Here is an 18,677-nt window from a genome sequence, read left to right on the forward strand (position 1 = left end):
CCAATATGTATACAACATATTTGTATGTTTAGAATATTAATTAACTGGTGCCATATTTAGACATTTCTGCAATTTGTTTGTTTTGTCTTATAATTTTCTTTACAATACTGTTTTTTTAATATTTCAAAGTTTTAAGTCATGTTATAGTAGAATTTTTATCTTTTCCATTGAATTTTCTTATGTTTTATGTTTTGAAAATTCTTAATCAGACACCTAAAGCGTACTTAAGTTTTCTCCTTCCCTCTTTCCCTCCTTCTCTCCCTCCCTCCCTTCTTTCTTTCTTTCCTTTCTTTTTTTTCTTTCTTTTTGCATTTATTTCTTGATACATTTTCTCCATAGAGATATTACTAGCTACTGTCCCCACGTCCACAGTTATTATTGACCAATTTGTTCAGACCATTTGTTGGCACCAATAAGAAAGAGATGTGCTTAGTTTGTTTCACATTTTGGCATAGAAATTCTAACCTTAGCAGAAGTTCTGTGTAACAATAAATCAATTCCTTTAGCAATGTCATCTTTGCTACTTCTTGTAGCAAAGAGAATTAATCTCAGAAGAAGATAACAGAGCACATTTGCATTGTAAATAAACACAAATATGTATAGAAATGTATAGAGCTACATATCTCTAATCTTTGATTTCAGTGGCCTTCAAAATTTAACACAAATTATTTTTGTACTAATAGCTATTTTGACAGTGGTCCCAGCTATTGTTTAACTGAACCACGCTCCTCTGTAGGTGAGCTTCCAAGTAAAGTCAAGAGTTTGCAGCATAGATCAGTTAGGTAAACATCTGGATTTATGTGAGAAGGATAATGCTCATGATTAATATTGCATTGAACATTTTTTTCAAAGATCTGCAACCAATATAGCAACAAACAAGTGTTTTATTAGAATGTCTGTAACAGCATTGTATTAGTGGCTGGGCATGAGACCTGGATAGTGGACACAGCAATGACATTCTCCTCCCTAGACAATACCCAGTGTGATGCCATCTTGGTCAGGCCAATTATGGGCATATAGATATTTTTGTTCTTTTTAAAAAAATATTCATTGTCAAAGAGCAAATTCTTTTGCAGGCTCTGAAAAGCATCAAACACTAATTGTGAGGGCACTTCATCAGTGCTTCCTATGAAAATGAAATTAGAAGAAAATCTTCTTAGCTAATTCTAGGAAAGCAAAACAATCCCGTGCTAAACTGGGACAGTTAATTCCAGCAGGCCTAAAATTGGTGAGCAGTTTTAATGAAATAAGAAATGTACCTGCTTTGCACTGATTCCTGGTCAAAGCATGGAGCTTGCAGAATAACAGTGTTGCTGGTAACCAGAGTTTTGAAAGGTTTCAATTATTTATTGATTACCTATCATTGTAGTGAAATTGATCATCTGCATATGGTCTGATTGAAGCACCTGAAGGGCTCTGTCCCTCAGCTAGTTATATGCCAGGAAATTTCTTACATGATGCTGAATATAAGAAACCCCAGGTGAAGCTTCATTTTGGATCACCTTGTTTGAGGTGCTCTGTGCACATGTCCATGGTTCCTGGGCTCAGGGAGGAAGTACATCCTGGTACAGTTCTTACAGAGGGACAGTCAGACCTCCACGCTAGCTTCCCTGGATTTCATGCCCTGAGCCAGCCTTTGGCTGTGATGCACATTCTAACTTTAATGCACCTATTGTATCATAACCTTTGGCAGCAAACTGCACATTTGTAAGCATTGTCATTTTGAGTCCTGCGAGTCTTCAATAGCCATATAACCCTGGCTGACTGCCACTGGCAGTGTGTAGAGTGACCCAGGTAAAGGCAAACTGCAATTAGAAGGAAACATTACCAGCAGGCAGGAACTGTGTCATTCCTGAGGGAGGCAGGGCAACTGGAAGCATTTTTTACAGCCCCCAAGTCATTCATCGCTCCGGCAGATCATTTTAGTGTTTGTTTTGAGACAAATAGACATTGATGGTTTCACTGGCACAAACCACTAACTTGTTGCCTTATAAAAGTCTTTAGAAATAATCTAAGATGCAGCCGGCTAACAAAACAGATATTAATGAGTATCTCAGTGAATGAAATCAGGAAACTTACATATTTACTGCCTAGGTGTGGGAGGATCCATCAAGCTGTCAGTTTTTGTTTTTTCCTTGTGCAGAGCGTTCACCTAAGAACAGAAGATATGATTCGATCTCTAAGCTCAGAGAGAGAATTAGGATGAAAATAAAGTTTCTTGGCTCGTTTTCTGTTTTTTAAGAGAAGTCCAATTTCCCTGCAAGAATGACATTAGAGCCACAATTTACCTCCTGGTATGGCCTGGAAATTGTTCACAAAGATTTATGAGCTCTTTTCGGCCATCATCTGTTTTCACCCTGAAGGAGCAATGCTAACTCACTCCCTGGGAGTGGGGTGTGGGGTGTGAGTGGGAGGTGATAACTAGAGAAGCGCCCTAGGGAATGAGTTATTGATTTTTACTTGTTCCATGAGCGAGCTCAGCCTCAGTAAAACTATGTCATATATTTAAAGTGTCATTTTATCAGGAACACATTCTAGGATCCTCTGTTTAATTCAGTGAGAGTTCTGTGAAATTGAATTTATAGGTCAACAAGAACACTTTGATGACATACAGAATAGCACCGAGGACACTACTCAAAATAACAGTGTTATCCCATTATCCAATATAAGGATAAATATTAACCTAGGAAGCTGAGAGATATGCCCCTGGATTCGTGATCAGCACATTTCACATTACCTGTGTCTTTCAGGTAGATTCAAGTATCAACACCTGTCACATTATATAAAATCAACATGGATTAAAGTCTCCAACGTTGAGAATAAATGTCATCATTTTGCTCCAGGTTTTATCTACCAGTTAGGAAACCTGTCTTTTGGGGACGCTGTTGATGTCACTTGTTACCTGCACAGTTACGGAGATAATAGTGTCAGGAACCTATGAGGACAACAAACTGAGTTTGTTCTGGGAACTTCCCTCCAAGAGCCCCTTAGATACTGTGCTCTGAGAAATGCCAAGCCCCAAGTAATGGCTCCCGTGGCCTCTAGCCCAGAACAACCCTTTGCTCACTAAAGGCACAGCACCTCCTGGAATCTATGGGTGTGAAGTACAGGAATGAGAAGTAAAAATATACATGTATTGAACCCCTTATTGTCTTCCAGAAGTCATGTAAAGCAAATCATATGAAAATCATTACAATTTTTAATATCTCCCCTCAAGGTCTCTTTACTTGGGAATAAAGGATGTGAGAAAGATTCAATAACAAGCTGATTCCAATAAGAGTAATAATAATATCTATGGTGAAAGCAGGTAAAACACATGTATCTAGAAAAAACAACTGTAGGAAAATACACCAGATGCCAATAGTGATTGGGTCAAGGTTGTGTTTCATGAGTAATTTTTAATTCTTTTCTGCTTTGTATTTTTTCTATCTTCCATTATGTATAATGTGGTCAAATATTAAAATGGCAGTTTAAGCCATAAAGAGATATTACAATGTGGTGATATATGTTGATTTGCCAAATTAACAGTAGAGGAGAGAAAGACCATTTATAGCTGGGACAGTCAAAGATGATTTGGTGAAAATGCATGCAGAGATCAAGCCAAATATTGAAGGGCTGGAAAGACACAAGCTGATTCTATTGGCTTTATAAATCTATTCTTTTTGCTGATCTTTATACTTTTGCTCATTTCTTGTTAATCAACTTTTATTTGTAAAAATAAATAAGCAAATAAAAGGGACTGTGCATTTACGATCATATACTGATTAGTATTAGCATACTAATAATACACTCATAATGTGTAATGACCATAACTTAGGAGGGGGAGGTAGGAGAGACAAAGGAGACCAAGATACCATTTCCTTCAAAAGAGCTCTAGTGCATTGAGAAAGACAGGGACAGGAGATGAATGACGTCTGGGGATATGCCTTATTAAGTCCTTCAAAACTGAGCAAGAGAAGTCTGGCACAGCATGGCAGGTCAGGCAGACATGCTAAAGTGTTTGAACTTAATCTTAGCTAATACACACTTATCAGAGTTTTTTAAGCAGAGCAGTATTATAATGAATTCAGATCTGCTTTTCTTCCTCCAAATGGTTTAAAATCAAGTAGTGCTTTGAAACTGAATTCAAAGATACCGTGTTTTCTTTCTAATGTGGAGTCATATATTCTTTAATTTAAGCGGTCTCCTTCATAATTCTCATTGCCTTTAATATTAAACATGAGATAGTGTATTAACTTTTTGAGATGTGATGTCAGTGGGAATCACATTTAACATGCCTCATGTCACATGTATATTTTGCAGTCACCATGGGATGTTTAATTTGGCCAGATTCCTTACTGAAGCTGTATGGTATCTTATATGTTCTCATTAAAAAACTCCTTGATCTCCCACATTTGGGGCTTATTTTTGCTAAAAGCACATTCTTGTTATACTCTAATAGGCTTTCTCTTTTACTTAAAGAAAACTCCTAATATAAAGAATCAAATTTTAAACACTTATGGGCTACATTTCAGCCCAAGATCCCTGTTAGAGGGAGCACATATTTAGAGGAAGCAGTTGGATGTGGACAGGTGAACACCATGGTCAAATCAGAGGAGGTTTGGGGACAAGAAACTAGCCGTCTTATCAGCAGAAAATAACCAGAGCAATAGCCATGGTTCACTGAGGCTTCTAGAAACCTAGACAATTTAGCACCCACTGGCACTTCCCTTGAAGGTGGGTGGCTGCAGAGCTTTGTTTCCTTGGAAACATGACTTATTGACCTCTAAAATGACACAATTCATTTTCAGATATAAGACCAGAGATTATAAATTGAAGTACTGACCAATCCAATGAACTCATGCCAGGGAAGCTCAAATTTCACTTTATTACCACTTAGGCACATTAATTCCCACTACATTTCTTAGAAGGGAATAACATAAAATGTATCACTCTTGAATTCTGAGTGATGGGTAGTCAGGTATTTGTTCTATCAAACTATTTTCTATATTTCTAAAATTTCTAAAAATTTTTATATAAGAGATAGGGGAAAATTGGGCTAAATCTGTGAATGTATATCATACCTAATCATATTAGATTTTATTTTAATTATATTTTAGAAAATATGTCACTGTTGGGAAAAATATATTTAAGTAAAAAAATCATTATAATAATGTAACTTCTGTTGAGTATGATGAACATAATTTTATAAAGAAAGCATATTTGAATAAATTTAAAAGGCAGTAGAAAGAGATTTGTTGGTGACTGTCAGGAGCCAGTCTTCAATAAAAACTGTGGTGGAACAAGAGCATTTGGAGATCATTATATTTTAGATTATTAATTCTAGGCTGTTGAGAGTGATTCTGAATCACCAATTCAGTCTTATCCTCTGATCAGATATTTCCACAGTAATTAGTTGGGTTGACCATTGAAAGGTTATTTTATTAAATGAGGAGTGAGTCCTAAATTGAGGTTGGCAGAAATAAAAGTACCAGAGAGCAGATCTTATTTCCATAATAATATTGCCTCCTTATGAAGAAAAGGAACCTTAGGGAGTTAGGGGTCTTAATTATCCCATCATAGTCTATTCCATTTAATTCGGCAGTTACTACGAGAGTGGGAGATACCAGCTTATGTAGAACTTTCCCTAGGCATTAAAGAAGAATCAGATGTTAAATTTGCCATCAAGAAACACAAGGTTCTTTAGAGTTTCCTCCTTCGAAAGCCTCAATTCTAGTGTCAGTTGTCACTTCCTTGGCAGAAAAGAATGGTAGAGAAGGTAGTTCTGATCCCAGCCCCCTCCTCACAAGGAGAGCCAGGGGCACCTACACAGACACTTCTTCCAAGGGCTGGTTAGTAGGCCAATCCACAGCCGGAAGAGCCACAAGGCTGCAGGTTGTTAGGTTAAATAACCAGTGGAGTAGGAAAAGAGCATGAAATTATTGTGATGCTTGCTTGCAAGTCACAGGCAGGTTCTGAGAACTCTTCTTGACCAATGGTATAGTCATGCTCAGGATCCTTCGTGAACTTACTCAGAACCAGTTCCCATTTAGGCTGCTTTTCCCTGACAGAGTAGAATAGGTTTGGCTACTTAGTGGAGCCAGGTGAATGGGCAGGGAGACCTGTGAGTGGTTTCTAATCATCCTATGAATGAATTTTACTCCTCTGCCTATTCAGATGGTTACCTCTAAGAGGAAAGTGTAGGAGTAAAATAACCAGTACATCAAAGAGTAGAAGAGATGCATGAATGAAGGTCTCTTTTAAGAGACTGGCTCATGGGAGGGGTTTGGGCCTCTACAGATTTTGGGTGCCCTCATTTGTCACATCTTCTGTTTGCCTCTTGTAGTTTGTTCTAGTTAGAATTTCCTACCTGAAATTAAGACCACATTCAGCCTTTTATATCTTGCTCTTGAAGTGAGACAATATTTATAGGGTTTTTTTTAAACAAATTTTTTTGCTACATATTTATAATGTAGTTATTATTCTATAGCTCAGACTTTATATAACATCTGTATTCTCGAACTAGTTTGCATAGGTAAAACTGGGGGAACTGAATGTTGTAAATGTATTAATGTAACTTGATATTTAAATTAGAGACACATGGATTGTTTTGTAAAGCTAATAATTATTTTTCATTTGTCTGTTTTGTGCTATTGGTGTTTTAAATATGTGGTCTACTCAAAACAAGAAAATAATCTGTGCTTTTTTAATGTTAAAAGCTATGTAGCATCTCATTTATCATTGCTCTTGATACACTATAACTCATACAAATCATATTTGTATTTTGAAAAAATGTTTACATTTCAAATCAAGCAAAATCAAAACCTAAGAAATTGGAAAAAGAAATGTAAATTTTATCAACAGGAAATTGTGTTCTGCCCTCATGGGGAAACTCAATTAAAATCATATGAAATTGCACAAAATATGATTTATACTTTAACTGATAAATCCTGATTCCAGGAAACTACACACAGCCATTACCAAAAATGAAACAAAATCACAGTGATAATAGAAACGCTTTAGTATACAGGTAATGTTCTTTTTGCCACTACTGCAGAATGCAAAATGCCTCTAGTTACCACCCATTCTTTCTTTTTTTAACTCTCATCTGAGGATATATTTTTTTCATTGCTTTTTAGAAAGAGTGGAAGGGAGAAAGAAAGAGAAACATCGATGTGAGAGAGACACATTGATTGGTTGCCTCTTACACATGCCCCGACCTACGCCAGGGATCAAACCTGCCATCGAGGTACATGCCCTTGGCCAGAATCGAACCCAGGACCCTTCAGTCCGTGGGCCGATGCTCTAACCAAACAGGCTAGGGCACTACCATTCTTTAAAATATATCTCCATGTTATAAAAAGCAACTTTTAAAAGCTGGATAATTCAATAATTATACTAAAAATTATATTTTTAGGCCTTGTCTTTCCTTTAAAGGAAAATTTGATATGTTTTTCGGTTATGTTTCAACCTGAACAAAATCCAAATCAGATTTTGAAGCAACCATTTTTCATCTAATCAACAATTTGGGAGCTTACCAGACTCATGAGAGATTGTCTTCACAGTGAGAAGCTTCACACTCTCTTTGTCGGACTGAGGTCTATTTGGAACAGAAAACATTCAATTAGCACCACACTAATTAGCACTGTATGTCTGTGATAGAAAGTAAACATTATATACACATAATGAAGAAGACACAAGCATATATATTTTATGTGTTTCTGTGGCAAAACCTATGTCTCTTCACATACAGACACACACATAGTTTTATAGCACTTTCCACTCTGGAATCAAGCCAATAAATCTCCATCATTCTGTTACAGCAATGATCATCTGATAAACTAAACATCGAGATGGGCCATGTGAAACACTTGTCCCAGGTCTATATGGTACATGTCTTCCATCCTGAATTATGAAGGGGAAAACATAGAAATGTTTCCAAACATTTGGGGCTAATGCTGAGTTCTAGGCATACCCCTTTTTAAGAGGTCCTGGATACTGCAGTCTAGTGTCTGGACTATTTTAACCAAGAGTTCCCACCTATTCTTTCTCAGATTCTAAATGGTTTAAAACCCCTGTTCTTTTTACATGGACAACTCAAGAGCCTTTATTTCAAATTAAGAAGGACAGGTGATCTACAAATATTATTTCTAAAGTTCATAGCCTGAGGAACATATAAAAACACCTATATAAAGCAGGGTACAACTTCAGGTCAACAGAGAAAACTTAACCACAGAATTGGTTTTTGACATTAAAACAATTTGACTCTTGATAGCACCTTGATTGCAACAGTTGGCTGGATTGGTAAGAACTGCTTTGCTTGTTTCTAAAAAGTCAAAGCAGAACACACATCTACTGTTAATAAAGCCACTCAGAGCTGTCTCAAGTTGTGGGCATGATTTTTTTCTAATTGTGAGACACATAATGAAAAATTCACTGGGAAACTGTTTTAAAACTCTAGGTATGTCTTTTATTTTCTCTTTTCTCTTTTCTTTTCTTTTTAAATGGGGGGGGGAAGCCTCATATATATATTTTTAATATATCTTTATTGATTTCAGAGAGAGGGAGAGAGAGAGATAGAAACATCAATGATGAGAGAGTCATCAATGATCGGCTGCCTCCTGCACACCTCTGACTGGGGATCGAGCCTGTAACCCGGGCATGTGCCCTGCCCAGGAATCGAATTGTGATCTCCTGGATCCTAGGTCGATTCTCAACCACTGAGCCACGCCTGGCTGGGCTAGGTATGTTTTCTATTATATTTATTCTTGTAGCTACATTCATTCTTCTGTTTTTGCATTTTATCTTTTGATTTTCCATTTTAACACTTTATTCAAGTTTAAGAACAGTCCTCTTTTAGTTGTTGAAATTTCTCTGTTGAAAAAACAGAGCTCTGACAAAGTTCATTTACAATACTTTCTACACAAATTCTTTCAAAATACAAACAAAAGTGTAATTAGAGGATCATTACTTTTCCTTATGTAAATGATACAGACAGAGTTTCTAGGGGAAAAAAATGATGTAGCCTTACTTACTGGTCATTTCCATTCTCTGGTGTGCCTAGAAGAGGAGAGAACTGTTGTTAGAGTTGTAAGAAGCTTGGCTACAAAAAACCCCTGAGATCCCTGCCATTTTCAGTGCAAAGATATTTCTAAAGCCAATTTTAAACTTTTTAAACCTCTCTGCTCCCTGACTCACTGATCATTTTCTCAGATATGGGTACCATTCATCCCTCAGGTATGGCTAATACATTCAAGGGATAGTCCTAAGTAGGCCAGCTTCACTGACCTTAACTCGGAGCTAAGTCTTATATTACTACGTAAAACTACTATTTGTTATCACCCTTTCCAAAAACACCAGAAAATGTCTCTGTTTATTTCAGTACCTCTGAAAAAATTCTCCTCAAAGTACTGAATTACCTTTTTAGACCACAGAATTGAATTTCTGACGTTACTTTATTCTTTGCTCTTTCTGGGGACACAAATCACTGTATTTGTGGTGAACTACGATACTGCTTCTAATTGCATCTGAATCACACTGATTCATTCTCTCTAAAGTGCCCTGCAGCATGTCACTGAGGCTACTAATGCCAACTAATTTCTTCTATGCTTTGCCAGGCTGCTCAGCAGGGTCTGGTAGAAAACAAGCTGGGCTTAGCGTGCGAACTCAGGTGATTCGTTCTGCACAAGAGCATGGCCTCCGGAAGCAACAGTGGTAAAACCTGGCATTAACTGTGGCCTATTAGGCAAACAATGTAATGTAATCCCTTAAGGATCCCTTGTGTTGTTCCCGATTTTCCTGTGGTTTCATTCCATTGCTACTCAGTTTCTGTTTCTTAGATTTCTTTCTATCTCTAATCTAGCTCTTGTCATGGGATATAAGAAAGCCCTTTAAATATAATTCTGGCTTTGAGCATCATTGTTTTATAAAGACCTTGATTTCCACTAATATTTTGGCTACTTCTACTTCACCTTGGCTAAGATACACCACCATTACAATTTAATTTGTGGTACCATGTGCTGTTCACCAAGTAGATCTAACCTTATCTTCCCTACCATCAGTAGGGTTTAACAGCACTTTAAAATTCCTGTTGTAACCACTCTATATGATATCAGCTGTGATGCTCACAGCCTTGTTCCAACATGAGTTGATACTTTCTGTATGCCTGTTTTAATATTTTTCCTTAATACTATAATATGGAATACTGTAATAGGAGTTTATTACCAGATAGACACATACCAACAGATTACTTTTGGCATATATGCCGTTCTTATTTGGGTTAAAACTCAGACTACTGTCAACATTATCCAGATGAGCTCAATTTCATACTGAAATCTCTGATTCATGTTGTCTTCCAGTGAGCAGAGTGGGTTTACTAATTTTCTGAACTTAATGAAGTCTCACCCACATATTGAAGAGTGATTGCTGCGGATGTTTAATGGTGCTAATTTAATGATAGCAATGCAATAAATTCTGTTTGGCAAACACAGTTAATGGCAACCAAATAGATTCAGCTAATTGTACAATTGCCAAACTTGGTTATAAAGTATTGTATGTCTTCAGAATAACTCTACATAGTGGTACGAATTTTAAACATTTTTCCCCTGAATGATTCAATTCATCCACAGACTCTTCTTTCATAGCAAATGTCAACTTTTCAGATAACTTATTTGTAAATCTTCCCATGCAAAGCAGTTTTTCAGTAAAGGGTATTTTTACAAATGGATTTAGGACACTAATTTTTTCCCCCTCTGCTATGTACCCAACACCCACAAGCTTCAACTTGGATGGTTGCTTTCCCACATAAAAGATAGTATTGGTGGTTTAGAAACTTAAAGAAATTAAACTGATTTATAAAAATGCTATTTCTCCTCTGAAACTGAGTAAGAAAATATGTTTTAGACATTATTAAGAAGTTTACTCACTAACTCCCAAAGGGAAAGTGATTGATTTGTTTCCTCTTATTTTCCACCAAGGGCTAAAATGAACACTATTGTGTTTTGGCTTTTTTCTGTAACTTCTCCTTACACTGTCATGCTCTTGCACCAAGCTGTCGGTGCAGTGCTGGTTAGAGACTGGCTCAGGAACAGCATGCATTAGTATCCTGGGGGCACACTGTCTATGGGTAAACAAAGAACAGTGTAGCTTATATATCTTATAAAAATGGATTTTTGCTTTTTAACAGTATTTGAGACTTAGGTAGAGTTCTGTTAGTGAAATATTTAGAAATAAAGTGAGGAAAGGCAAGGTTCTATTTTATTGAAAATTTAAAAATGTAACTCAACAAACGTATAGTAGGTTCTGTTATGTATTATGCACAATGCACTGTGCACAATACATGGTGTGTGCCTGGAGAGGTTGCCTAATGTTATGGACTGAATGCTTGTGTTCCCCTAAAATTCATAGGTTAAATCTTAATGCCCAATATAATGGTATTAAGATGCTGGGCCTTTGGAAGTTGAATAGGTCCTGAGGGCTGAGTCCTCATGGGATTAGTGCCCTTATAAAAAGGCCACAGAGAACTCTCTTGTTCTTTCTGCTATGTGAAGACACAGTGAGAAGGTGGCCATGTATAAACTAGGAAGAGTACGTTCACCAGACACCCAACCTGGCACCTTGATTGGACTTCTCAGCCTCCAGAACTGTGAGAAATAAATGTTGTCTCTTTAAGCCACACAGTCTATGGTACTGTTATAGCACCCTGAATAGACTATGGGGAAATCGGTACATAGAGAAGTAACTGTACTATAATATGGTGCATAGAGAAGTAACTGTACTATAATATGGAATTTAAAGCGAGAACACTCCATTCTGCTTAAAGAGATGGTGTGTTATACAAAGATGCATTAAATTGGTGTTTGAGCTAGATGCTAATGGAGAAATTGGAGGTTGGGTATGTTATAACAGTTAAGTGGTGGACTGGACATTCTAGAACAAGGAATAGCATGGACAAAGGCACAGGTACATAACACTATGTGACACAAGCAGGACAGGGGTTGGGAATGGAAAGATAGATTAATGTTTCAGATAACAGAGGAGAGTGTGAGCCATGGGAATTGAAGGGATTCAGATGAAGCTTTGAATAAAAAAGGTCAATTTGCCGGAACAGAAAAAGACAATAAGACTGGAAGAAATCTGAAAAAGTGGGGACCTTAGTTAATAATAATGTATCAACCAATAGTAGTTAATTCATTGTGACAAACATATCATATTAATAAAAGAAATAACAGCTATGGAGTATATGGGAACTCTTTGTAACTATCTCTGCAACATTTCTGTGAATGTATATCTATTTTAAAATAAAACATTTATTTTAAAAAAGCATAAAAAAGATAATGACATTACAGGATTGTAAGTATTTCAGGAGCAGGGAGAAGATAAAACATCAAAAAGAAGAAAACAAAGAGTGAAGATGTTTAAAAGAGAGCAGTGTCATTTTAAACAAAAGGAGAAAGACTTCTAAATGCTACTGGAGAGGTTAAGATGGATAATAAAAAGTTCCAAACTAGAATTCCACTAAAAATTGCAATAATCTTCAATCCTGAGAAGCCAATTCAATTAGCAGAACACACAGTCCTGAAGGGAGACACCTTCATGGGAAGGAAGCTGTGCCTCCCAGGGGGAAGTGAGTCACAGAACACTCTTCTTGAGATTATGGGCCCCAAAACTAAATTCTTAGCAAGGCTTCCATTTAGCCTCTGTTACGTGGGAAAAAAACAGACCTTCACTACAGAGAAGGCACATCATTTTATGCCTTCTGGACTACCACATTCCCCCCACCACCCCCAAAACTAGGATTGCTTCATTAAAAAGTATTTGTTCACATTCAAAATTATTGGCCAATAATAGTTAAGCCCTATTTCTTACATTCACCAGCATCCCATGGGTTTCTCTGTCCCTTCCCCTCTCTTTCTGTGATCAGGCAATATGGCCTTTTCTTTCTTTCTATAATTCCTCTCTCCCCTGAAGACTTTAAATTTAAGTTTAGGTCTAGCATGAGCATTCTCCTTTCAGGAATCAAAATGGAACAAAACACGGTTACCCACCTGGGTCTGTCTTCCTGCACAGTCGATACAAACCCACCAGAGCAAATACTGATAGTGTTATTACAATCAAAGCAATAACCACAGGCAAAATAATACCTAAAAAGTATCAAAGACATTGTCAGTTAGAGTGGCAACTGAATTTCACAATAAATAGTTTAAGAACTGAGCAAAAGCATCCATGTTTTCTTTCTTCTTTAAACATCATTCTATTTAAAATATTGTATTTTTAAGCAAAGATCTATCTGATTCATAGGTTTTGCTTTAGTTGTCGTTTCTGACGCATCCACTTGATGTCAGTCTTGTAGCCTTTCTGAAATAAAATTTCAAACCAAAGGGAGAGAGTTCCCCCCTTTCCTGGAGACTGAAGGACGGAGGAGGTGGGAGACAATGGGCAGATGATGTCCTCTAGATGTGCAGGCAGACCCACATTCACACGTTATACCCTTTACTACTCTATAGTGAAGTGATTGGAAAAGAAAACCACAGATACTGGAACTACTCTAGTTATAAAGCTGGCATTCTAAAAAACTCACAAATATCTTTCCATAACAATATTTTAGAACTAGAAAAGGCATAAAATAACATAAATGGATATAGTTGGATAATACGGTGCATATTATTCTAAACATGCACAAATGGTTCAAGAATAATATGCATGTGTGTGTGTGCAGGTGCATATATGTCTGAGTGATTATGGCTTTTCTTCTTTTTATTAAGAGGAGGGTTGTTTTTTGTTTTTTAGCATCTGCCTTCTTTTCTGACAGTCATTTTCTAGGTTAAAACAACAATGATGAAAGGAAAACACTGTCCTATGGATATAGCTAAAGATCTAGACATTATAGTTTCCATTTAGTTAAGTATTCACATCTGCTTGCTTATGTGGTCCTCCTGTTTATCAGGGAATGATAATAGTTATTCAATGCATTTGCAGGGTGGTTTACACTTCCACTGTTATGATCAAATATTTGTTTTAAGTAATTAGTGCCTCCCAAATGAAGAAACCACGAATCAGCAGGTCAATAAATGCAATTCTGACCTATTGCATAGAACAGCTTTACCGAAACCTAAAATACTCTTTCATCATCCGAGCTTCATATGTATTCATTTTATTCTTAATTTCCAGGGAAATTAATGAATACTCTCTATTTAGTCCTAGCATACACATACACAGGGTGGAGCAAAAGTAGGTCTACAGTTGTTCGTATGGAAAATAATACAATAATTAATAAATCACAATCCAAGAATAAACTTTGTGTTTGTTGTACTCACAACTGTAAACCTACCTGTGCCCCTCCCTGCATGTTATATGGCATGTATCTGTTTTTGTTAAAATGGAACATCTCTTAAAAGGCCATTTTAACATGAAGACAAAGTTTTGTAAGGGTGAACAATTCATTTTTATGGAGATCTCTGTCTGTACACTTTGGCTTATCTAAGACTAGTCCCATCAATTCACTTTGAGCTTAGGTGGTAATTGCTTAGCACTAAGGTAAGAAAATAATTTTTAAAGTGTGCTCATTAAAACCAGACTCACAAGTAGGAAATTCTCAAAGCAGGTTGCAGTTAGGTAGGATTATAATGGGGTTGCAGGTTCAGTAAAGCTGATAAAAGTCTATCTATAATCGAATCCCCTATCGATAAAATTCAAATAATCTGCATATCTATCGCTATGAATGAATATATGCCCATTACTCACTGGAACGAGAGGGGTTGGTTGAAGGACTTGCATTTTTTGCATTCTCAGTGCCTATTATTTTAAGAAAGAAAAAAAACAAGTTACCTTTGGTTAACATGTGCCAATTCTCACAAATCCTCCCTTCCTTCCCTATGACCCCCATTTAAGTAAGCCTCCATGTTCTATAGGTAGGATGTTTCAAATTAATACATTTGGTCTCATTCTGAGAGACCTCTGTTTTGCAAATCAAGATTGGTAGGGAGTTAATGTATATAATTTGATGAGTTTGGACATACATCCATGAAACCATCACCACAATCAAGGTAATAGATATATCCACCACCTCCAACAGTTTCCTTGTGCCCTCCCCTTTTGCAGATATGCATTTTTTGTATATCAGTTATAACAATAAAGTTGTTATAGTTTTTTTAAAAGATTGGAAGGGATTTCTTAGTGAGAAGGAGTTGAGCAAAGGGAGTTTCCTGTCATGCACACAGAAGTCATACCCTGAGATAGTGAGATGTTTTCTGGAATTGTTGTTGATACTGAGGGTACTATTCTGGGTTTAGAAGGTGAGGTATCTGGTTGTGGAGTGCTACCTGTTGAAAAAATCAGAAATCCAGAGTCAGACTATAGTGTTAACTCTTTTTATTGCATTTCTCTTCAGATTCAAACAGTTTGCATTTCTGAAGACCTGTGAAAACTGTTTCTTATTGAATAATAGGATACACACAATCGTACATTAAATCCTAAGTTCATCTATTCCTCCTGTAACAATGATTAAATTTGGAATCGCAAAACCTGAGTATCAGTATTATATCTTCAAGAACTGCCAAGAAAACGTGAGTGTGTCTCTTATCTCAGACTATAGTCTGTATCACCCGCTGCACAAAATTCTTCTGGGGTAAAAATCTATGCAAAAGCATTATTCAAATTTCAGATATTATAACTTTGGGTGATAGTGAATTTTTTTTCATCACACATACTTAAAATGAACATAAACACACAGGACCTTATTTCTATTCTGTTTTTTAGTGGTTGAAGAGAAAGGTTTCAGTTGAATGGGGAAAAAATAAGAAATTCCTTCATTTTCATCTGTAAAGCTCAGCTGTGGTTTACATTTATGTGGCTTATCTAGAATAACTGCTGCTTGGTTACATTTCTACCATTGTCCGTAATCGTTTCTTCCAAAGAAAATGTAAATTAAACATATTATAATTATTTTTGTTTTCTTAAGTCAACATTTGGCATCTTTAGTCAAAAGGACTGAAACAAACAATAAATAAAAATATACCATTCAAAATCCACAAATCTCAATAAATTTCAAAGAAATATAAATAATCAAATGTGTTATAAGTGTATAGCACTTATTCTTGTAAATTTGGGATAAAATGAAATTTGTATTTAGAACATTTTTGAAAAATCATTCTTTTTCTTGTAGTATAAAGTGGTATCTTTTCATCACACCTGTTTGCCTTGTCTCATCACTGAATTGCAAGTTCTTGGAGTGAGAAGGTCACAACTCCCACCATGCCCCACATGGAGCTCTGACCACAGTGGGTGTGCAGTAAAATGTAGCTGACAGCTTGGCTGAACTAAGAGGCATCACTTATAATTATGGTCCCTTCAGGAGTGCTGAGGCCATGTAGAGTTGCCACAAAGAAACTGATATTGCCTATGACTGCCTTGGATCTTTCTTCCAGTGCTATACACAGCCCAGCACTGCATGCTCATGCGTTTTTGACATCTGTGGGGGGGAGAGTAATGTTTAAAGTCTGTACCATTCTTGCCATGCAAGAGATCTGTGGGAGGAAGCTAGATATATGCCCATAAGAACAAAGAAAAGTGTTAGGATAGTGCACTAGGCAGGCAGAAAAAAGAATATTAAATGAGAGTGGGAACTAGCTGAATCCTTGGTAATTTTAGTTGCTTTTTTCAGTGTCAAGGGTTTTAGTAAAAATGAAGGCTCTTTCTATTGTGTTGGTAGAGAATGAGATGGCTGATGAAATAACCAATGGCATTAATCCATCTGGGATTTCCCAAGGGTTAATTTTCAAGACTCTTACCTTATTACCTTTTCATAGACAGGTTAAGTGGCAGCTACAGTTCTAAGTATAATCTATCCAGTTCAGATGAAACTCTAATTTTCCTATTTAAAATGTGTTGATGATCCAGTGCCAAACGTTACTGATAATAATCTATAGGTAAGCAATAGAATTAACTCTTCTTAAAAGGAGAATTCATGGGATCCTTGGACAAAGACTTTAAATTTTTTCTTTTTGTTTTTCTTTCAACCTCAACCTTCAGTTAATAAATCATTTCTAAATCTAGCACACACACACACACACACACAAACACACACAAATACAATTTACCTCTCTTATATGTAATGCCCTCTGGTGTTTTCTATTCTCTTTTATTTCATTTTTTAAATGCTGGTCATGGGGCACTTATGGGAGTTAACTCACAATTTGAGAAATCCTTTCCATTAACACGATCATATTAATAAAATTATTATTAATTTTGGTTGAAATGATCACTTGTGAGCCTAATGAAATTCATTCTGTGACTAAGATAGTGGGAACCATGATGTGTTGAGAGCTGATGATCTCTGTGGGTTTTGCTAATACTCTATTATCCTACATTACTACCACAGTAGTATTGGCAGAGGAGGTACAAGAGAGGTATAATAGATAGTTAAGGGCATGATTCTGAAGACTGAGTACTGGTTCCAAATTTGACTGTTGCACTTATTTGCTGTGGAATCTTGGGTAAGTCACTTAACATCTTTGTGTCTGAGTTTTCACATCTCCAAGTGGTGATTATAATAATTCTACATCATGGTGTGAAAATTAAATGAATAAAAACAATTTAAATTGCTTAGAAGAGTACTTGATACTATTTTTATTGTATATATTATAAAATTTATATATTTAAAATTATATTTTATTAATATACTATATTATTTTATAATATCCAATTATTATGATTAGGCCCCTGGAGAGTTGTACCTTTCAACCAAAGTCAATTTGCCTAAGTTTCTCCAAAATTTTAAGTGTAAAAATATGTGAAATAGACTCTTAAGAAGCCTGTATGTTTTCAGATTCTTCTTTGCTCTGGTCAGGAGTGGGAAAAACTGGAGTGGGCGGTACCCTTAGATGACATGGGTTTACTCTTGAACCCTTACTTTTGGTGATTGTATTGATTATTGAATTTAAGATATGTTGTGTCATAATTTAAATGCAATTTTCAAACATCAGACCAGAACTTGGAGCTGGCTGTTTGAGGCAGGGACCCTCAGAACAAAGTCTACTGTAGTAAAGAGACCCTTAGAACCAAGACTGTTGTAATAATATGTATACAAATTTATCCCACTGGTGTCTGACAGTGGTAGATATTTGGCCTTTGCTGTAAACCAATTACTAGATAAATCACTGGGAGTTTTAAAGACAGAAGACCTTGTTGATGTACCAGGGCACCTGAGGTGGCTATGAAAATGCACTTCACAGAAAGGCAACTATAGACAGTATAACTGACCAAAGTTCCCCACCTGCTCTCTAAATCCCATTTCTGTATTTGGACTGATGCCATGCCAATGATTGAGCCTGGCAAGAATATGAAACCAGGTTATTTACAGAAGTCCTGGACTCTTCTGAGAAGGAATTTGGACTGGAAGAGTCCCTGATGATTTTCTGGAACCTTCCTTAGAGGAAGTAAAATAATACATAGTTATTAATGGCAGATCGGTGTGAAACACAATAGAGAAAAAAACATTCTAGTCTATAAAAGAAAATAAAACTGTGTTCTATTCTGATTTTCTTTATATTTTCTACACTTTTGGTGGGGATACGTGTACATTCAATGTGTCTAAGGAGCTAAATTCAATTGAATTGAATGATTATTGTTTTCACTTATTTATAAATAATTGGAACTGGTCTATTTGCAGTTTGATGGATTCCTGTTCCATTTTAAAAAAT

The 18,677-nt window shown here is 36.3% G+C and overlaps 1 protein-coding gene across 4 annotated transcripts in view; it reads right to left on the reverse strand.

Moving 5' to 3' along the window:
• EMCN (endomucin) overlaps window positions 1-18,677 on the reverse strand; it is a 102,670-nt gene that overhangs the window by 3,644 nt on the left and 80,349 nt on the right. For 2 of the 4 annotated variants that reach the window (XM_081120899.1, XM_081120901.1), the window contains 6 exons: window positions 15,207-15,299; window positions 14,722-14,772; window positions 13,026-13,121; window positions 9,015-9,039; window positions 7,518-7,579; window positions 2,080-2,152 (listed from right to left, as the gene is read on the reverse strand). In XM_081120899.1, the coding sequence (XP_080977025.1) occupies window positions 2,118-2,152; window positions 7,518-7,579; window positions 9,015-9,039; window positions 13,026-13,121; window positions 14,722-14,772; window positions 15,207-15,299 (362 nt within the window). In that variant the 3' untranslated portion in view covers window positions 2,080-2,117. The remainder of the gene's footprint in view (window positions 1-2,079; window positions 2,153-7,517; window positions 7,580-9,014; window positions 9,040-13,025; window positions 13,122-14,721; window positions 14,773-15,206; window positions 15,300-18,677) is intronic. The other 2 variants (XM_081120898.1, XM_081120900.1) reach the window with 1 other exon arrangement.

This window comes from Miniopterus schreibersii (assembly GCF_964146895.1).
Source record: "Miniopterus schreibersii genome assembly, chromosome: 1".
In the NCBI taxonomy this organism is placed as follows: Eukaryota; Metazoa; Chordata; class Mammalia; order Chiroptera; family Miniopteridae; genus Miniopterus; species Miniopterus schreibersii.